Source organism: Pogoniulus pusillus, chromosome 6, assembly GCF_015220805.1.
Source record: "Pogoniulus pusillus isolate bPogPus1 chromosome 6, bPogPus1.pri, whole genome shotgun sequence".
Classification (NCBI taxonomy): domain Eukaryota; kingdom Metazoa; phylum Chordata; class Aves; order Piciformes; family Lybiidae; genus Pogoniulus; species Pogoniulus pusillus.
In genome coordinates, this window is record NC_087269.1 from 33,528,803 (window position 1) to 33,551,362 (window position 22,560).

The following is a 22,560-nucleotide window of genomic DNA, read 5'->3' on the forward strand; positions in this document are numbered from 1 at the left end:
GCAATTCATCTGTGTTGGTGATATACCAGATTATGGACACGTGTCTGTTGCAGGAAGTACACTATTTAACTGGCATTTCTCTCCTCCACTCCTTTTGACTCTCTTCCCAAGAAGGTCTACTGCTGATACTTGCATACTTTCATGCAGATTGAAGCAGCAAGGAGCACATGAGGCTAATGTCACTTTCCACAGACCATGACAGGTTTGTATGAATGGGGGCCAAACGTCTGGGGCTTTTGGAGGGGAGCACAAACAGCACAATGCAGGAATGAGAAGAGCAATGGAGGTGGGGGAGCAAGGTGCTTCTCTGCAGGACATCAGTGGCCAGGGATTTTTATCAAAAACTTGGAGGAGTGCTTTTAATAATTAGCCTCTACTTTTTCAAGTATGTCCAGCCTTGAAAAAGAAATGCTTTTCTAATATCAAAGGAGTGCCTTAACTTCAGCAGGAGCAAAACCTTTTCTGTTTGCTGTCCAAATGCAAAAACAGTGCAGAATTGCTAATCACATTTTGCATTAAAGGTCTGCATGAGTTAATCACTCCAAATCTATCTGGCATTCGTGTCAAGAGAAGAGCTGCTAAGTAGAATGCAGGAGTATTACAAAATAGCTAATTTATTTATTGCTAGCTCAGCAATTAATACAAGGTTAATTCTTTCAGTAAACTGCCAAGCCTGGAGCAGCTGAATGGTTAGGAGGAAACAGGGTGATCATTAATATCTATTTTACATAGGAAAAACAATCTCAAGAGGGTTTAGCATTTGGGCCTATTTCATCCACTCATTTTATTAGGAATACCAAAGCAGGTTTGTATTCAGCCACTGGACATGGATGATTACAAAACCAGAGAAGGCAGGTGGAACCACAAACTACAGCATTGCCTGAGACATCTTAGGACTGCAGGCTGCATACAGCAGCATGAAATTCAATGTTAATCAAGTAAGAACACTGCTTCATGGCCAAGGAAAATATGAACTGAAGCAGATCAATAATGAGACGAAAGATACAGTCTGAGAAAAGCCCTGGGGACAGACTGCAAATGGTCATGCTAAACATAAGGCAAAAGTCTTTTGCTGGGTATAAAGAAAGAAAAAGGTAAGTAGAGACAAAGCTAAGGTAGTAATTTGGCTTTCATAGCTTGGCACCAAGGCACACACAATGTCATACAGGTTCACTAGTACTAGCAGGTGGTTCTCTCAATGCTTTACACCTTCGAAGCTCGCTGTCGTTTTTTCCAGACAGAGGATACGAACCCTACAAGCCCTGAGGACACACAATACGGACACACAGGAGGTCTCAGAGGTAGCCCTTTGTTTCCGTGCAGGCACTGGCACTGAGTTTGGGTTGCCAGCGTGCTCATTACAAAGCAGTGTTTAACACAAAGCCAGCAGGAAAACTTCCAAAGGAAGGCAGGCAGTGACATGACACATTCAGGGAATGATGTCGTCAGCCAAAGGCCAGGCCAACTCTGAGCATAGTCCCACTGGGACAGGCTGCCTTTGCTGATGACCTACAACTGCCACCACAGAGCTGCTGCTCCTTCTCAGTGTGGAAATTACAACTCCAACCATTAAATGCTAAGCCTGGCTTAAAAGTCAGGAGTTGGGTTTTGGAATTGGGTTTTGGGAGTTTGGCAAGGATTTTTGAGTAATATGATTCAATTTATGTATAGCTGCCTTTTGGGTCCTGAATTTGATGGTCTCGTAGAATCAACCAGGTTGGAAGAGACCTCCAAGATCATCCAAGTCCAACCTAGCACCCAGCCCTAGCCAGTCAACTAGACCATGGCACTAAGTGCCTCATACAGTCTTTTCTTGAAGACCTCCAGGGACGGTGACTCCACCACCTCCCTGGGCAGCCCATTCCAATGCCAATCACTCTCTCTGCAAAGAATTTCCTCCTAACATCCAGCCTATACTTCCCCCAGCACAACTTGAGACTGTGTCCCCTTGTTCTATTGGTGGATGCCTGGGAGAAGAGGCCAACCCCCACCTGGCTACATCCACAGTCTTACTCTCTTTTCTGAAGCTTTGTGCCTAAAAGCAAGGTGAAGCAGTAAATAAATCACTAGCCTGTTGTGCTGGGACACAAATAGTAGCAGGTGGTCATTTCTTTTAGGTTACTGAATTATGCACAGGCCAATCCAGTATTCTCTGAGTCTTCCATTCAGCATCTTTACTCACTGGCTTTTTTCCATGAGAGGTCTTTTGTACTGAAAACCACCTCTTAAGGACAAACATTCCCTCCTTTTTATTTCAGCAGGGCCTTAGAGGCTTTCCACAGGGGATCTGCAGGGGAGAACTCATCAGGCTTCTATGGAAACACTACTCTTGCTCAAAATAAATAAATCTTGGAAAAATAAAGATTTAGCTGCTATCAATTTACTGTTAACTTAGCTCAGGTTCTGGCACAGAAGCTCAACGCTACATACAAATTAAAATGTAACCCATTAAAAATCTCTGCAGTAACACCAAAGCTGCATGGAGCTGACACAAAGCCTCTGATCTTTGCTGTAACCAGCAAGCATTCTTGGTTGAGTTCACATCAACAGTGCTATTAAACCTCATTCTCCCCACAAGGTCCAGGATCATTCTATCAAAGGAACAGCATTCTTTCATGCCATACTTAAAGACCTGCCAAATTCTGTCACTTAGGAATACACTTAAAAATACACTTAGGAATTGGACTTCAAGGCTTGAAAAGGAATAGTTTTGTATCAACCATTATCAATCCCTTTGCTATCAGATAGGTCTCTCAACACAAGCTCTCTCTACAAGAAGAAAAACAGATCCTCAAACAAAATCAATTTTAAAATATTAACTTGAGCAAACATTTTGTTTACATTACAAAATTCTGGTTTTGGGGGGTAATTTCAACCCACCAGCAGAGAAAGTTTCAAGCCAGCACTGCCGTTGCACAGATTTAGGAGATTCTCTCTTGGGAAACCAGAAGTCCAGTTAATTGAAAAATGAGTGGGACAGAGACTCACAGCCAACTTATTCTTAAAAGAGAGTCTTTATGGGCAGGATTTTCTCACTGACATCTGTTTTGATGTCATCTGATCTCACTCCTTGCATAACAAAGACAAAAATGTCCAAAACCTGAAACTATTGTCCTACAGTCTGCACTGGTGGGACTTTAGGACTACATACAGAGCAGCGTGGTTTTGTTGTCATCTTTTTTCTTAGAAAGGAATTCTGATTATGAAACACTTTTTCCACTCCAGGTTTTGAATAAAAGTAGTTCATAAAAAGAAACAATTAAAAAATCCGTCATGTGTGCAGAGCTGAAGATGTCAGAGGCATAGTTTTTATAGGGGAACCACTTTTTTAACAACCACAAGGGGACACAGTCTCAAGTTGTGCCAGGGTAGGTATAGGCTGGATATTAGGAAGAAGTTCTTCACAGAGAGAGTGATTTCCCATTGGAATGGGCTGCCCAGGGAGGTGGTGGAGGCACCATCCCTGGGGGTCTTCAAGAAAAGCCTGGCTGAGGCACTTAGTGCCATGGTCTAGTTGATTGGTTAGGGCTGGGTGATAGGTTGGACTGGATGATCTTGGAGGTCTCTTCCAACCTGGTTGATTCTATGATTCTATCTGAACCAAACCAAGAATAGAAGCAAAAGAAAACAAAACAAGCAACAAAAAGTATTTCTGATGAGTAATTTCTGCCACTGAAATCCACCCAGAAACATGTCTTAGTTCTCATATAGTTTGGTATTTAGTCCCTCACTCCTCCTTTCCCCCCCTCACTCCTCCCCTTTTTCTTCATCAGCTTTAGTCTAAATGTCACTGTAAATATTAAAGGACAGAATTTATTGTCTTACTTGGCTGTATAGCATCAGGAATAGCAACAGCATTTGACAGCAAAAAAAAAAGCCTCCCTAAAAATGTGTTTATGGACAACAGCTTTAGACAGAGCCTATAACGTGCAGCGTACAGCAGAATGTAACAAATATGTACTAGTCTAAAAAAACATAAATTACCCAGCCAAGCACATTTCAGGGACTACTGTCTCTCCCTTTCTAAGGATCATGAAGAACATGGAAGAGCAGAGGTAGTATCAGCACAAGTAAATGTACATGACCAGAAGAACAAAGCAGTCTGGCTGGCTGTGCTATGCCTGTGGTCTTAGTGCAGTGCTATTGGCTGGGCCAAGGCTTTCAGCATTTCTAAGGTGAGAGGCAACCCTGAGTGCCAAAATAGCTTTACCAAGTTTTTAGGCACAGTTTCTGTGGGCTCAGAATAGGATTGATTGCTTTGCTGTCACTATGCACTGGAATATGCACAACCTCATGTAAGCAAGTTTCAGCAATGCCTGGCAAAGAGTTAAACAGGCACAGCACTTGGCACTACTTGAAAAACAAACAACCCAGCAAATCAAATCAAAACAAACAACCTTCTGCACCTCTTTTTTTGTGCAACTCTCCACAGAAAAGCCACTTCAGCCTAGAGTTCCCATTTTGTTGGGGAGACACAAGATGCACAAGCACCAGCATACCCTGGAAGAGCTACACTCTGCCTCAGATGATAAAGCTCTGACAGAAGCAGCCATACTTGTTAAATACCTTAATAGCCTCAGGAAGGTTAAAGTGTTGTCTTTTCTCCTTTAATCGTCTAAACACACTATCCATGGTTTCTTCCACTGAGGGAGCTGGTTCCATGCTGGTGGCTTCTTGTGTCCCAGCCTCTTTAGAGGTTCCAGTGCTTCCACAATCATTTCTTTGGGGTGCTCTAGAGGTATAGTTTTGCTCTTCTGACATTCTGAGCTTCAGGTCTGAAAGGCAAATAAATAGACTACAATACTTAGAAAGTAGATGAGAAATATTCCAAACAGGTTTGCTTTGACAATACAAAAAGTAACCCCAACCAAAAGAAAAAAAATCCCTATTTCTTGCACACAATTATTATCACACCACAGTTGTGTAGGAAAGGAACTCTGCTTCACTTCAACATGTAGCATCTTTTAGCTGGTTAAAGGGAAATCCAGTGGTGAAGAGATGGGTCTGGACCAATGAAACTTACAGCCCATATATCTTTTTTCTCCAACTCCCTCTCTGACATAAAATGTGAGAACTGAAGAGGTACTGAAGAGTGGGGTCTGAGTAGGAGTAGGGCATAATTTCAGCAGGAGTGAGGTTAGGAAAGACGCTTAAAAGGACAAACAGTACCTAAGAACATTTGTGGGATGTTTGGTGTGTGGGGAACATCGAAGCAGAGCTTGCTCAGTCCCCCTTCTCCTCACTAGACCTCTGCACCCTCAATTGATTTGATGCCTGGATAAATAAGAACATGCCCAACTTGCTGTGGGAATTGTTGCACAAGGATGCTGTCCTTCACAAACACCTTCCATGACAAGAGGCAGTTGTCTGTACAGCCTCTGCCCCTACAGCCACCTGCCCCAATACCACCCTGGCTGTGCTTGTCTGCCCTCCAGTCCTGCTGTGCAAGCAAGGAGGAAAGTGAAGGCTCTTCCTTGAGAATACTTGAGAAGATTAAATTCTGCTAGAGACTCCCATGCCAGCTGTTGAGGCCACGTGCTCCAGGTCTGCATAGCCAACCCCACTCTCCTCTAGCAGAAGTAAACCATAACCCACCCTTCCAGAACCTGCATTGCCACCCCAGCCAGGCTGCTGAGCTGGGGCTCACAGGGACAATCAGCCACTCTGCCTAAAGGACTTTCTTTGGCAGAAGCGCATCTGAGCAACCTAGCAAAAGACATAGAGGTTACAGTGTGTTCTAGCTTCCCAGGCAGCAACCTCCTGGATGCAATGAAGTGTGCAAGCACATTAGTTTGACACCAAGCCAAGGGCCCTGGAGCTCTAGGAGCATGCACCAAGCAACAAGGAGATTCAATTAAATTCTCAATTAACTCCTGTAAAAACAGGTTTTGTTTCTAGTATGTGCCTGGCTAGTGAAGGAACTTGGCAATGGAAGAATATTGATGGCTCCAAATGTGTTACATTTCTTGAAATCCATGCAAAAAAGGGTAACTTTTGGGGGTTTGAGTTGGTTTTTTTTGTAGTTTTGATAGTCTGAGGATATAGGCCCAGCTCATAAACCAGTGACTTTTACTAAACTGATAGAGCTTGAAGAAGGACCTGTGAGCACTTGAGTGTTTTTTCCATTTCAATTGCACCTGTCTTGTGAAACTCATGAATCTTACTTCACTTAAAAGCAGCATCATTTTTCAGGATAATGAAGTCGAGGGTGCTCACAGGATTGAGGCATTTTGGCTGGGAATTCAGGGCTGATCTCTAAAAGCTAGAGCACCTGCCTAGCTTGAGAAATGCTCGAGTCAGGCAGAGTTTTCAGACTGTAGTTGGGCTATTTCCCCTCATTTGCCCTTCTTGGATTTGTAACATAAAGGGAAACAAACAACAAAAAACCAACAAAACAAAAAAAATCCACCAAAAAAACCCAAATAAATAAAACCCAAAACGAAACCACCTCAAACAATGATCTGGTAATCATGCAGCACAGGATTTAAGGTGGAGCTTTCCAGAAGAAATCTACTGAAAGATGAGTTTCTGATTCTTTATTTAGCACAATCATAGCCTCTACATCTACATTCCTAACTACATCCAGAACAGAGACGAAGGATAACACTGCACTTTAATTAGCAGTAAAAATCATAGAATCATGGAATCGACCAGGTTGGAAGAGACCTCCAAGATCATCCATTCAAACCTATCACCCAGCCCTAGCCAATCAACTAGACCATGGCACTCAGTGCCTCATTCAGTCTTTTCTTGAAGACCTCCAGGGACGGTGCCTCCACCACCTCCCTGGGCAGCCCATTCCAATGGGAAATCACTCTCTCTGTGAAGAACTTCCTCCTAACATCCAGCCTATACTTCCCCCAGCACAACTTGAGACTGTGTCCCCTTGTTCTATTGCTGGTTGCCTATTTATAAAAAGGAATTGATTTATGAGGAAAAAATTATATAAATAGCCTTAATAAAATAAAACATTCAGTCTTGCTTACATTCTTCCTGGGGGCAAACATGTGATAGACCAACAGGCATTAATGAAGTGGTATGCAGACAGCCAAAGGCAGAACTTGACCCTCAATACCAAATCTAATATCATGGAAAGATCTGGGTTTATGGCAATAGATAAATAAATAAATGCTTTAGGGTTGCAGAACCTCAGTCCTAAAGAAACGTTTAGCAGTTACATTCGTATTACTGCAAGGACACTTTTAACTTTGCTGTTCTGTATTTCAGATGCTCATAAAAATATTCAGAACAGTATTGCCCTTTGCACAAATGTTTGGATGAGAAATGTTTACGGGAAGAGGTGATAGCTTTTTCCCCCTACTCATTTTTAGCTTTGTCATGAAGGCTGAACTTATATCTCTACTTTCATGAATCAAGGCAAGCTGTGCCACTTAGTATCTTTGTTGTCCCTAGGATACTAACTCCCATGCACTATGAAAAATAAGAACAGCACTGAGGATAGAAAACTAACTGAAATATTCCAGGTATACTCAACCCTTCCAAAAGCCTCAGCAATCAAGTGGAACCACACGCTGTTACGTACCTTTGAGCTGCTTACGACCTCTGGCCAAATCATTCATCCATTTCAGGACTTCAGGATTGGAAGTCTTGTCACCATGAGAAGGCTGAATGTAAAGAAAAAAGGAAGAATAAACTGGTTATGCAGTCAAGCAGATAAAAACTATCCACACAAAGTGTGCCAAAAAAGGTCCCTCATTCCAACTGCAGTGTCATAGTGTCACACACAGGATTTGGCTTGATCACAGCACTGAGTAATCATCAGGACAAGAGAAGGGATTCTGCCCCTTTACTCTGCACTTGTGAGAACCCACCTCAAATGCTGCATTCAGTTCTGGTGTCCCCATTGTAAGAACACAGAGCATTGGAGCAAAGTGCAGAGGAGGGTTGCAAAGATGATCCAAGGGCTGGGACACCTCTGCTATGAGGATAGGCTAAGGGAGCTGAGGTTGTTCAGTCAACAAAAGACTTTGGGGGATCTTAGAACTGCCTCTCAATATTTGAAGGGATTGTACAGGAAGGCTAACGAGGGACTTTTCATAAAGGAGTCTAAGACAAGGGGGCATGGTTTAAAACTGAGGGTGAGTAGGTTTAGACTGAGTCTTGGGAAGAAGCTCTTCAGTATGAGGGTGGCGAGACTCTGGAGTAGACTTCCCAGGGAGGTTGTGGATGCCTCCTTCCTGCGAGTGGTCAAGGCCAGTTTGGACGAGACCTTGAGCAGCCGAGTCTAGTTGAGAGGCATCCTCACCCATGGCAGGGAAGTTGGAGCAGATGACCTCTAAGGTCCCTTCCAAGCCATTCTATGATTCTATGATGATTTATCTTGCCTCACTGTGGCATAGTGCTACACAGATCTGAGCATTTTGACTCTGGTTCTGCCCTGAAAATACTGCAGTCTTTGACTAATTGGATAAGTAATCTCAGCGACTTCAAAAGGCCTGATAAATACCTAATGTTAGTCAAGTTCTTAAGTGATTTCCAGAGTGGTGACTACAGCACTCTGTCCTCTGCAGGGATAAGCCCTTACAGATTTAAGGCAGAGATTCCCTTGGAAAAAAAAAAAAAACACTTAAATTTCACCTGATATGCTTAATTAATCAAATAAAAGATCCAGGGCAACACAGTGATTTCAAAAGCAATAAAGGAGATGAGCTTTGTATATCAATTCTTTCATTTCATTTACAAAGTGTTGCCAAATTGAAATGAATTTACACTGGATCTTCAAATCTCAAATATTCAAACCAGCAAAGCAGTTTTGCAAAATTAAGCCTCTGAAATAATTTGTTTTCTGATCACAGTCTGATGACTGTTCAAGGATTAAATTTTACTCCTAAGAGCATATGATGACCATAGGGCAGGAAAATTCAAACACGCCCACTTCATTTTGAAGTCATTGATGAGACTACAAGAGAATAACACAATCTGCTTAAATTTCATTTTAACATACTCACAGAAGATGATAAATTTCTCTGCTTCATATTGTACACATAGAATCATTAAGGCTGCAAAAGACCTTTCAGATCATTGAGTTCAATTATAATTCAACTGTCACGACCACTAAACTGTATTCACATCTACAGGTTCTGAACACCTCCAGGGGTGGCAACTGCACCGTTCCTCTGGGCAGCCAGCTCCAATGCCTCACCACTTTCTCAGTAAAGAAGTCCAATCTAAACCTCTCCTGGAACAACTAAAACTCATTTCCTCTCATCCTATCACTAGTTACTTGGGAGAAAAGACCAACACCAGCCTCACTACAACCTCCTTTTGGGTAGCTGTAGAGAGCAATAAGACCTCCTCTTAGGCTTCTCTTCTTCAGACTAAACAACCCCAGCTTTCTCATTTGCTCCTCATATGATATCCTCCAAAGGCCTCACCAGCCTCTATGTTCTTGTCTGAATGCTCTCCAGGACCCCAATACCGTTAGCATTATGGATGTTTTGATGTGTTTATATTGCACAATCACAAACTACCTAGATATGAGCAATGACTGACCTCAAACAACCCCCCACCAGCAAAACACCACCATTTCTATTTCACTCACTTCTGCCATCAGCCTCAAATGAGCCCCATGCACTGGAGCCTTGCAGGGTCTGCTTGAATGATCTGCACAGCAGCGCAGCAGTTTCCAAGCACACCACTTCTACAGAGTAAATGAGTCAGTTCACAGCTCTGTCAGCTGTGTTTCACTGATTCACACTTCTAGAAGATGGATGTTTTGCAACAAAGGTAACTCAAAGAAAATGCAAAATTAAAGAGTCTCAGAACTACTTCATACACTGAAAGATGATAAAAAGATATTCCCTCACTGATGATTTAACTATCTGATTTTGAAAAGACACTCTCTCCCCTGTTGTTTTGCAAAGTTTAAAGACAAAGGGACTCTCTCCTGCCTCCTGTGGAATTTCCTGTTACCTTTTCAATTATTATCTTACCAGGTATTTTTTTTCTTGCTCAAACTTTTCTTCATATTTCCTAATTTTTCTCTTGAGACTCTGAAGATGCTTGGTTAGTTGTGCTACTGTTTGTGGCTCTTTGCACTCTTCACAGTTACATCTAGAAGAACTTCTTGACCTGCAAAAGCCAAACCCACAATAACCGGATCAAAGAACTGGCTATAATGGCCATGCCTTTTTTCAGGCACACCTAACATTTTCATAGCACTCCAGAATTTGTCACTGGTTTCTTTCACAGAGTAGAGATAGGCAGAAAGTAATTGCATTTGCTTGAAGATACCCCTGAGGTGTACCAATGGGTTCACCATCTGTCTTTTCCTCTCGTCCTAATTAACTGTGGGATGTCTGAATATTTTTCAAGCTTAATTTAGTGTATGTAACACCCACATCTTACTTTCACAAATCTTCCAACTGTAGTGACATGTTTTGTGAGAGTAAGCTCTAGGAGATGTTTATTATCTTGAATAAACACCATCACTTTGAAGACAGTTCAGTTTCTGTGTGGTTTACAACTGAATATTAGTACATCTGATTTTTCTTCACACACATCTGACAGATATGTATACAGGCTTCTAAGGAAGTTTTGTTTCTATCTGAAACTCCCAGGTTGGTTCCTGGGATCACATATATGAATGGATCATTCATGTGACACTTAAATCTAGTGAATGACTCAAGCTATAGTTCTATTACCTAATAGAACTAATTACCTAATTACTAATAGAACTAATTACTAACAGAATTAGTAACTAATTACCTAACAGAACTGTTACCTAATTACTAACTAATATTTAAAACTGTACTTGCTAACTATAATTAACAAAGACTTTGAACACTTACTACACTACTGCATGACTGAAAAACCACCAGATCTTCTTTCTGGTATTGGAAATTAACCATGTCAAAGTATGCTGCAATATGAATTTATGACATAAGAACAGCTGAAAAGAAGCAAACATGAAAAGTCAACAATTAAAGACTGTGCAAAAACTATTTAAAATAGATAAGAAAGAAAAAGTTTTTTCTTACATCATGAAAGGTTGAGCACTTGGTGGAGAAGGGGCAGACTCTGTGTCCAGATTAAATCTCTGGCTTTGGCTAAAGATAGAGCAGCGTGGTGACAGAAGAGGATTGTCTCCATCTGTAATGTGATACAGCAGTCTACTGGTCCCTAGGGAGTGATGTTCTTGTGGGCTGCTGTCCATGTCACTCTGCCAGTCTCTGTGGGCTGGCACAGGCTCTAGAAAGAAAATAAAAAACAATATGAACTAAAGGTCACTCACAAGGTATTTAGCTACTTAAATACAAATCTATTCTGACAGAAGTATGCAAGGCATAATTCTTCAAAGCAAACAACAAATAGTTCAGCATAGTATCACATGCAGGGTGGACATAATACTAAGGATGGGAAAATAGAAAAGAGAGTTACTGGCTTAACAGAAAGCATTTTTTAGTTAAACAGAAGGGGGTGGATGGCTGTGTTTGTAAACTACAAAGCATTATAGCAAGGAGAATTTCCCAGAAGAGAAGCATTAATTATGGTTTCATAGATATAGTTGCTTGAGGATATTTGACGAGGCCAAGTGCAGGGTTCTACACTTTGGCCACAACAACCCCAAGCAGCACTACAGGCTGGGGACAGAGTGGCTGGAGAGCAGCCAGGAAAAAAGGGACCTGGGGGTACTTGGAGATAGTAGCTGAACATGAGCCAGCAGTGTGCCCAGGTGGCCAAGAGAGCCAATGACATCCTGGCCTGCATCAGGAACAGTGTGGCCAGTAGGACAAGAGAGGTTATTCTTCCCCTGTACTCAACACTGGTCAGGCCACACCTTGAGTACTGTGGCCAGTTCTGGGCCCCTCAATTCAAGAGAGATGTTGAGGTGCTGGAATGTGTCCAGAGAAGGGCAACAAAGCTCGTGAGGGGCCTGGAACACAAACCCTATGAGGAGAGGCTGAGGGAGCTGGGGTTGTTTAGCCTGGAGAAGAAGAGGCTCAGGGGTGACCAAATTGCTGTCACAACTACCTGAAGGGAGGCTGTAGCCAGGTGGGGGGTGACCTCTCCTCCCAGGCAACCAGCAATAGAACAAGGGCACACAGTCTCAAGATGTGCTGGGGGAAGTATAGGCTGGATGTTAGGAGGAAGTTCTTGACAGAGAGAGTGATTGGCATTGGAATGGGCTGCCCAGGGAGGTGGTGGAGTCGCCATCCCTGGAGGTGTTCAAGAAAAGCCTGGATGAGGCACCTGATTACTATAAAAGCTGAACATCTCAAGATGATGACAAACTATAACCAACCACATTTTCATTCAAACTCATGGGCATCACTCTGATTCCACAGAGTCTCAATAAGACACCAAGCATCATCCCAAGAGTAGTCCATGAACTGACTCAACACTTGCCTGGGCTTATATCTAATTTTAGTCCCCATTTATGCCAAAACCAGGGACTAAATCCACCTCTAACCAAGCCAGTAAGTTGCCCCTTAGTCTGCATCCAATCCATCTCATCTACTCAATCCAGTTTAGCACTGAGAAGAGTTAACCACAGGACTTAAAGCCATGATGTACTATATTGTAATATGCATATGCTTAATAATGTGGACTTTGGTCATATGGTACAAATCTGTATTCCTACATAAGTTACTCTTCAAGTAAACCAATAACATATTTAAATCTGTTGCATATGAAAAAGAATGTGCAGATTTAACATATTCATACCTCAACACATTACATATGTGAATGCCAGCAGCAACATTTTTTACTATAAAGGACATTTAGAACATCTGATAGTTAAGTTCAGCTGCTCACTGCTCAAATCAAATATTTGATGAACACTTATATTCAGAAGGCAGAGAAATATCACTCACACTCTTCTTTTTTCCTTTTTAGAAACAAACTGGCTTAATGTCCCCTTGCAATTCTTTGTGGCCTCACTTTGCCAGTGAATTTTAGTTTTTGCATATTCAAAAGTGAACTGGAAATGGCTGACTTTGCTCAGAGAGAAGAGTTGCTGTTCACCCCTTAAAATCTGCGATCTAAAATACCCTGTCATTTTACTAGATGTTCTAACTCCATTCACCACACATATAACTTTTTTTTTCCTCATTTTTGTTGTCTGGAATGTGAACAATAAATTAAAATTACATAAACTGCACAATCATCTTGGCTTTTTAAAAAAGAACATTAAAGTAATACTAAACTTTTTGATCTTGGAGGTCTCTTCCAACCTGTTTGATTCTATGATTTTATTGTCTGATCCACTGAGTAAAGGCTAATAACTAGAGGAACAGAACACATGGCACATCCTCTAAAAACTTTGCTCCTAGTCTGGGTACAAATCTCTGGAATTCCATCCGAGTAGAGTCTGAAATAGCCCAATGATCCCAAGTGACAACTGTACCTGAACTCAATGTATCAGAAGTAATTTAAGAGACAGAATTACAACTTTACTCTGTCTCTGCAAAATGGCAAGCTATTAAAAAAACCACAAACCACAAAGCAGATATTAACAGGAAAGAGGCTACAATAAAATCCATTAAACAGGGAAGCTTTAACTAAAGCAGAAGTTTGAACTGATAGAGTGACAGAGCATGCTCTGAACCGTGTGGGAGAAATGCTGCATCATCCAACGGTTGCCTGTAGAGCTGGAGACAGGCAAAGAGAGCTGGAGAGGGGTTACATCGGAAGTAGAGGTCACTAACAGTAAGAATTGTTTTTTGATCTGATCAAAACAGCAAAAAAACATTTAAAAAAAATTATGAACCATCCTAACAAAGAACTATGAAACTACCACACTAAATTTAGTTAAGGACTGAAAAAGGAAAAATTAACCCACTCTGGCACAAAGGAAAAGAGTCAGTGCAGATTTTTGTGGGCTGCATAATGTCTCTGCTTATGCAGCACACAGATATGAGATCTGTTTCTGCCATAGATCCACACCAAGAGACTAGCACCAGTGCAAGCTCCACAGCTGTATCCAAGGGCTACTAAACTATTAAGCTAACTGGGGTAATGCATCCATATTTTTTTAGCTAAATACACCAGAATATTTCATAATTTGTACATTCCTTTATCTCTATAATAATTTGGATGTCATTAATTGTGCAGTGCAAACCTCAACGTTTAGAAGTACTTAAGTAGACTACTATCATGTGTGATCTCTTTAAATTATTTTGAGGCAAATAACTACTGTTCATTTCTTGCTGAAAATTCTCCCAAACAGCTGCTGAAATAAGTTCTTCTGCACCCAGCCTTTATTCTGACATGAAACATCAATTGTAAAAGGTTTACTGGCCTGTCTGCCTTAATTTAGACCATATATGGTGAACGATTTAGACATTTGTATATTCGTGTCACTTGTCTGTGAGATGGATTTGTCATATTGCCTTTGACCTATATTTCACAAACAGTGATTTCTCTTCTACTGAGCATCACGACTCTGCCAGCCCTACGACTACAGGCTATGAATTGACAAAAATAGTGATGAGCCTTAGGGCTATTTATTAGCAAGGGCTGGTTTCCATACTGAGGGAAGAGGGAGGGAGAGAACACATCACAGTTTGCCTGGATGGGCAATAAGTTCATGAATGATTAAAATCCACATGCTGTAAAACTCACCTTCGCTATCTCTCTGCTGATGCATTAAATTAAAATCAATAATAGGAGAAATGAAGTGATATTGCTCTGACAAAAAGAATGACAAAGATAGAATTACATGATATGGCAGGTGATCTCATACAACACAGACATACAAAGCAAAGAGCAAAAATTTACATGGAAAACAAACGGAAAAAATATCGGAACTGGATATAAAATAAAAATCAGGATTCTTAAAACCTGCCTGAAGAGCAAACTCCCTCTCAGAGAAACAAGGTTAGAGCCATTCGTTTCTGCTCTTCACCAGGTGTCACCCTTTTTCGCATTGCACAGCATTTTGCATGAGGAAATGGTGCTTTGCATTAGGTCTGCATTGTTTCCCAGAGCACCGCAAATCTGGTGATAAACTGCATGTCACCAGGCTTCTTTTATAACTGCAAACGAAAAGGCATCATGACATGATCGCTTACCTCCACAACTGGCCTCATCAGCTAGAGCGCTGGTTTGGACTGAAGAAGGGGCTGGGTCCTTGGGTGCCGGCAGCTGAGGAGTTTCTTCCCGGGTTGGCAGAAATGCAGAGCACAGATCGGTTTCAAGGGCTTGTAGCTTCAACAAAGAATTCTGCAGACAAAAGCAGAACATTGGGCTAGAGAGAGAACAACAGAACGCAGCGACAGCTCTTCAACTCACGGAGCCCATTAGCAGTGCCTGCAAAGGGATGTTCCACCGGCAGCTCTGAGAGGGTGTGCAAGAGAACGAACGTGCACTATGCCACGAGTTTCTTGACTTCTGGTTATTTAAGTCCCAATTTGCATGGATTATTCATGACACGTGGGAAAGGTGGCTTCGTCAGCAAAAGACGATTTATTCTAGGAAGCCAAACTGAGATGGTGTCCCTTTTCTTGGTCTTAAAGCAATACATGAAGCAAGTATTTCATTCATTGGGCTGACATCACGATCTGATGACATTATGTCCCTCCCCATGTACCATTCATAAAGAAAACAAATCCCCCCCCTCCAACCAGTGAGTGAGGTGCGCAGCAGCCAGCAGAGTTCCTGACAACACGCTCCCTCCTGGCATGCTTGGGAGAGAGCTTTCTTAATTGGCTCTTTTACACAGATTTCTTTATGTAGACATAACTTTTAAGCAGGTGGCAGCTGATGCTTCTACAGGGCAATCCTATCGGCTGCGAAGGTAAAATTAAGAGATCATTGTCACTTGCTGCAAACAAATCAATGGGGACAATGCTCGTTATCTAGTATCACTTCCAGCTACTCTGTCCTACTTGGCCCATTTCTCATTGTAACCTTCACTGCTGCACGCAGTATTCAGCGGTAAAATCTTGACACGAGCATCTTGCTGTGATGTAAATGCTGTGCAAGCCCTAATCACCACTTGACTGGGCAAAATGAGTCACTACAATACCCCACGCATTCAGTTCCTCTCTCTCAAGAGAGATACAGCTTGCAACGCAAAGCAAAGCACAATCACACAATGTCTTATAATGTCTTAATAATCACATAGCTGGCACATACAGAATGTACACAAAACGTGAAGTCACTCAATAATGTGGATGGTACATGTTTGTGAAGAGCATTTTCTGAAAAATAAATCTTTGGTGTGACAGGATAAAAAAATTCCTTGAGCTTGTACCTCGAAAAGCTACTTTCACCTCTCTGTCCAACAGCTGAAAACAATTTGCCGATTAACTTAAGGAAATAAAGACTTTATTTGAATAATTTAGTAGTTCAATACGTCTTTGCATTATTTTTATTGTAATAAAGTATCACAGTATCATCAGGGTTGGAAGAGACCTCACAGATCATCAAGTCCAACCCTTTACCACAGAGCTCAAGGCCAGACCATGGCACCAAGTGCCACGTCCAATCCTGCCTTGAACAGCCCCAGGGACGGTGACTCCACCACCTCCCCGGGCAGCCCATTCCAGTGTCTAATGACTCTCTCAGTGAAGAACTTTCTCCTCACCTCAAGCCTAAATCTCCCCTGGCACAGCCTGAGGCTGTGTCCTCTCGTTCTGGTGCTGGCCACCTGAGAGAAGAGAGCAACCTCCCCCTGGCCACAACCACCCCTCAGGTAGTTGTAGACAGCAATAAGGTCACCCCTGAGCCTCCTCTTCTCCAGGCTAACCAATCCCAGCTCCCTCAGCCTCTCCTCGTAGGGCTGTGCTCAAGGCCTCTCCCCAGCCTCGTCACCCTTCTCTGGACACGCTCAAGCATCTCAATGTCCCTCCTAAACTGGGGGGCCCAGAACTGAACACAGTACTCAAGGTGTGGTCTAACCAGTGCAGAGTACAGGGGCAGAATGACCTCCCTGCTCCTGCTGACCACACCATTCCTGATGCAGGCCAGGATGCCACTGGCTCTCTTGGCCACCTGGGCACACTGCTGGCTCATGTTCAGGCGGGTATCAATCAGCACCCCCAGATCCCTCTCTGTCTGGCTGCTCTCCAGCCACTACGACCCCAGCCTGTATCTCTGCATGGGGTTGCTGTGGCCAAAGTGCAGCACTCTGCACTTGGAGCTATTGAACGCCATCCCATCTTTCCATAAAGCCAAGGATACCAGTGGGCTTGTATTAAAAAAAAAAAAAATAAAAGGAAACTAATTTGCCTGAGAACAGCAGGGAACACTTTCAGCCTTCATCCTTTCATCCCTTTTATAAACTAAGGCAGTGAGAGGCAAGCAGAAAGTAGCTCTAAGAGTTGCTTCAAAATATGAAAGTCTCAAAAAAACCCCCACAAGATCACTCTAACCAGACCCTGTAACCTTCTGTATGCTCTCAGGAGTGCTTCAAAATCCACATCCTGCTCCACAAAACTGATCAGGTTACAAACACTGGGACTTTAGTCTTAGCTTATTTCAAACAAGAAACCCAGAAGTACCTATCTTCTGGTACCAGAGAGAACAAAAGCTCTGGCCCTTCCTACCAGGAGTAATTTGATCTTAACGAGCTTGTGTCATACATTTATTTTAGAATTAAGTGCCTCTCATCTGTTGCCAAGATACATTTTGGAGATCACATCATGTAACTAGGAAAGAAGTGATTGCAAGATCAAACACTGATCCAGAACTGCATCCAGTTCCAGAGCCTCTATTACAAGAAGGATGTGGACATGCTGGAGCATGTCCAGAGAAGGGCCACAAGGATGCTCAGAGGGCTGGAGCACCTCTCCTATGAGGACAGACTGAAAGAGTTGGGGCTGTACAGTCTGGAGAAGAGGAGGCTCCCAGGTGATCTTCTTGTGGCCTTTCAGTATCTGAAGGGGGCCTACATAAAAGCTGAGGAGGGACTTTTTAGGCTCTCAGGGAGTGACAGGACTGGAACAGAGCTGGAAGTGGGGAGATTCAGACTGGATGTGAGGAAGAAATTCTTCATCATGAAAGTGGTGAGAGGCAGGATTGGGTTGCCCAGGGAGGTGGTTGAGGCCCCATCCCTGGAGGTGTCTAAGGGCAGGCTGGATGAGGCTCTGGCCAGCCTGCTCTAGAGTAGGGTGTCCCTGACCACAGTAGGGGGGTTGGAACTAGATGACGCTTGTGGTCCCTTCCAACCCTGACTGATCCTATGATTCTGTAATTAAATGCTTAAATGTAATAATATTCTCTAAAATTGTGACATGATATAGAGCCAGTTTCTATGATCTAGGGCCAAAGATAATTTCACTCTTCCCAGGTACAGGTTGCACCAACAACCTACCATTCCCTCGCCCAGCTGCCATTTGTAAGGGTAATTTACCCACGTTGATCAGCAGTGCCTCTTCTTCATGCCTCAGTTTCTCCAGGACTCTTGAATGACTGCCATCTTTCCTTGTCACTCACTGCCACTGCTTCGTCCAACAGTTTATATCTATTACTGCTTCAAACTGATGTGGCTCCTTTGACCTGCCTGCTAGAAAGAGTATGCCAGGTCTGCAAATGTGCCCAGCATGGGAACATGATAATAAAAGACCATCTTGGAGCCCATACTGTACGTGAGCCAGACAGCAGTTCCAGTGATACCTTAGTTGGCTTCCTGCTTTTGATGTATTTAGTAGACTTTTAAACATCATTTTGAGCATCTTTTATGAGACACTTTTGAAGTCTTTAATCCCTCACAGGGCTTGATTCAATTACAGACAGATTAATGGAAATATCTCACCTTCAACAGCTTCCAAATTGCAGTGAATTTTCCTTGTCAAGGGAGTGTTGCTGGCTCGAATCATACCCATGGCACTGTTCTGGTAAGGGGTTCTATGACATTAACAGGCCACGTTTTCCATGGCCTCTCATCCCAGCTAGATCCAAAACAAAGTGGCTGTGGAATTATCATGACAGATGGCCAGTGTTTTAAAGTCATTAATGTCATCTAGCAAAAGGTGACTAGAAACTTACAAACTCTGATGCCGGCTCAGACCTTATTATAAGAAGTAAAGAGAGCATAGATGAACAGAGCAGAGGAACAGGGTAATAAGGGGGGACATAGGCAAATGACTGACAAAAATACCTAACCTTTACAGACTGACTTCAAGCATTTGGAAATCTACTCCCCACACAAGAAAACACATTCACTTTGCATCAGTATTTCTGATGATACATTAATATTTATAACAACATCTTCATGAAAGCATTCATGCAGAATACACCTCTAAACATTGTATTTCAGTTATGCCTATGGGGTAATTCACCAGCCAGATTATCTTCAGCTGCTCTAAATGATATTTTTCACCCATCTGTGGAAGGTGAGTGGATCACCACCAAATACTAAAAAATAGCATATAAAAATAATAACAATAGAAATAGCCTATATAATTTCTTTAATGTGCCCTTAGCAAGGGTTTGATACAGGGAGAGAAAAAACAACTAAGTAGCTTTGATCATTTTTTATGTTGAATCTGGAGTATGCTTACTCCTGAAACACAGCTGAGTACTATGGTTCAGCCACAGCACTCTGTGCATGAAAAGTCACCACATATCTATGGGCACACTTGTAAGGAAACATAGCTTTAAGCAGAGGCCAAGCACAAAGCTGCCCAGAGTCTCACCAACACATGGGCAATGGGAATATCCTCTTAGTGGGCATGGCCAGAGCAGCTGGGATGGAGTACGCCAGCCTCGGATCTCCTGCTTAAGGTTAGGAGCAGCACAACCTCCTGTTTATACCACTGGAGCCCAAGCAGAGCAGGAAGATGCTCTGGGAAGGGACACAGCCATACATCAGCAACTGGCAGCAGGTCCTCTTCCTCCACCTGCTGGCTACCAATTGCCCGCAAAAGGCATGAACAAGAGAAGTAACTTAAGTTATGGCATATTATATCAACTAATGATCTCAGTTCAAATGTTTCACATCTGTGCATTCCATGTGCATTCCAGCTTTGCTCTGGTGCCCAACATTAGTGTTTATGATGCAGTAATTCCTGAACCATGCTAACACAAATGAAAGGGCATACCAATATTTTAAATAGAACCTTAAGTTTTTCTTTGGAAACGTAGCCATGTAGCTTCACTTAATCATGTAACTTAATCGTAGGGAAAATAATAGAATTGCTGACTCTGCAGAATAGTTTTTTGCAAGTTTGGGAGGAAAAAAAAACCACACCAAAAAACAATTATAATTGTCTTGGACAAAAGCTTATTATATCTTATTTTGTCCTCTTAAAGTAACTAAACATTCAAAGAGCTTGAGCATTTTGGCTGAGAGAACCTCAGACCCACAGTCTTGGAAGAAAGTGAGCCTAGGGTTTGAGTAGATGAGCTTTCAAGGTCCCTTCCAGCCCCTGGGATTCTGTGATTCTCATCTCCCTGCCTAAGCCTCATTTAAAGTAACTAACAGTTCAAGAGCTTGAGCTATATCACTTGCACTAGAAGAAGGAAAAAAACCAACCTGTATTATTTCAGATTAAAGATCGTGGTAAATAATGACCTTTAAAAGAAGTCCAAGGAAAACAAAAAGACAGTGTGATACTTCTATTTGTTACTTTTGCTAATGCTTTAAGTAAACGTAGTCATTAAAGTATCATACTCTCTCCTGCTGGAGAAAACACAGTGCAAAAGGAATGCCATTTGCTGAGGAAGCTCAGCCTGCAGTAGAAAAACTGTCTTTACAAACAAGTAAGCCTGTGGACTGCAACACACTGGATGTCTCTCTTTCCATCCAGTGATGACTGAAACTCAGGCCTTAGGGCAAGGAATTACTGAGATGATAAACTCTTACATATAGAGATAAATAGCACACACCTACACTCACATTGCTAAATCACTCTGGAGAATGAAACACTGAATTAGCAAATTCTCCCAACTGATCTCCAAAATGCTGTGGCAACAAGTGGGAGCTTCCTGAAATAGTTTATAAATCTATTCTCAACAGCTCACTCTCCAACTGGAGGTTTTGGCTCTGCAGGATCTGCACAATGTGGCATGTTGGTCAGCAAGTCCAGGTGGCCATAGTCGGATGGGAGACAAGGTGCCAGGTGAAGTCAAGCAGTCTTGATCTATTGTTGCACCTAGAGCTACAACACTGCCAAACCTGTGAACTGATCAGTGTCCACTGCATAGCCACAGAGAGAGAAGGTAGCAAACCATGGCAACTGCTTCTAGAAATAATTTCTTTCTCTGATAGATAAAGCATTACTACAATCAGTGACCTTTGTTTCATCCTCATGGACATCCTAAGGTCTGGTAAATTTAAAAACTGAGGGGCTGGGTCTGCCCCACTCATTGGCCCTGCCCAGTCTCAGGCTGGAGACAGACAAGAAGGGAGGAGAAGCAAAGCCCAGACTGATGCTTTCTGTATGAACTGAATGAAGGCACCCTTAATAATCTAAAACACCATGAGGGCACATGTTGTTTCTCAGTGATGAGGATGCCTGCATCCTGCCCCAGGGCCTGCTTCTGTGCCTCCAGGACTGGAGGACAGCTATTCTCTTATATCCAGTGTACTGATGGATTTACCAGGTTTATGACATCAGCTCAGGAAGAGAAGGAGAGCACTCCAAGCTCTAAGCAGTTAATGGCTTCTGAAGTGATTCATATAGAAAGGAAACTGAACAAATATCAGCCTGTTCAATCAGTTCACTCTAAGGAAATGAACGCTTTGATACATCACATTAGAACAGCAATGTATAAAAGCATGCTCCTTGCTTTTTAATCTGAGAGTTCAGGTTTAAATAAGATAGGCATATTTTATACAAATGTAAATAACTCTCCATGGTATTTTTATGGCAGTATTTGTATTTTGAGGCATATGACATTTTCAATTCAGAACTTCCTTTACAGGGAACAAACAAGCAACAATAAGATAGAACAAGATATGCCCTAAGTCTGTATAATGCCATGGATGAGCAGTGAAGAAAGGCACAAATTTCTCTGATTCAAGAATGGAATTTCTTTTCTTATGTCCCACATCCATTTGGGTTTGCAGTAGACCCTCAGGTCTAGAATGCAATTTAAGATTTTGCAAAAGAAAACACCAGAATATAATCCTTGCTCATTCCCAATAAATTATTAGAATCATAGAATCAGTCAGGGTTGGAAGGGACCACAAGGATCATCTAGTTCCAACTCCCCCGCCATGGGAAGGGACACCCTACCCTAGATCAGGCTGGGCAGAGCCTCACCCAGCCTGGCCTATATCCAGCTATACAAATATTAGCTATTTATTTTAAATTATGATCTTATTATCTGTTTGAATACCTTGCACTGATTTTATTTGTTATACTGTATCCCAAATTTTAAGGAAGCCTTTGCAAGAACAGTAAATGGAAGCTCATAGGTGGAAGCCTTAGTGATTATTTGCAATGGGGCTTTACAAAAGAAACAGTAACTTAGTGATTTGTCCAGGGCCTTAACTGACTAGACAGAGGCTGGTTACACTCCGGTCATGGAATGTGCCTTACGAGTTAGCACTGAGATTTTTAACAGCAAGCTGCACAACAGTGACACAAGTGCAGATGAAATAATTCACCGTAAGGAGAGGATTAAGTCTGAATTCTTTTAAAAGGA

The 22,560-nt window shown here is 42.2% G+C and overlaps 1 protein-coding gene across 4 annotated transcripts in view; it reads right to left on the reverse strand.

The window, feature by feature from the left end:
• The window catches only part of FAM13C (family with sequence similarity 13 member C), a 64,829-nt gene that overhangs the window by 10,501 nt on the left and 31,768 nt on the right, over window positions 1–22,560 (reverse strand). For all 4 annotated transcript variants that reach the window (XM_064145146.1, XM_064145143.1, XM_064145144.1 and 1 more), the window contains exons 6-11: window positions 15,036–15,186; window positions 14,587–14,652; window positions 11,001–11,211; window positions 9,954–10,092; window positions 7,544–7,625; window positions 4,567–4,775 (exon numbers count right to left, since the gene is read on the reverse strand). In XM_064145146.1, the coding sequence (XP_064001216.1) occupies window positions 4,567–4,775; window positions 7,544–7,625; window positions 9,954–10,092; window positions 11,001–11,211; window positions 14,587–14,652; window positions 15,036–15,186 (858 nt within the window). The remainder of the gene's footprint in view (window positions 1–4,566; window positions 4,776–7,543; window positions 7,626–9,953; window positions 10,093–11,000; window positions 11,212–14,586; window positions 14,653–15,035; window positions 15,187–22,560) is intronic.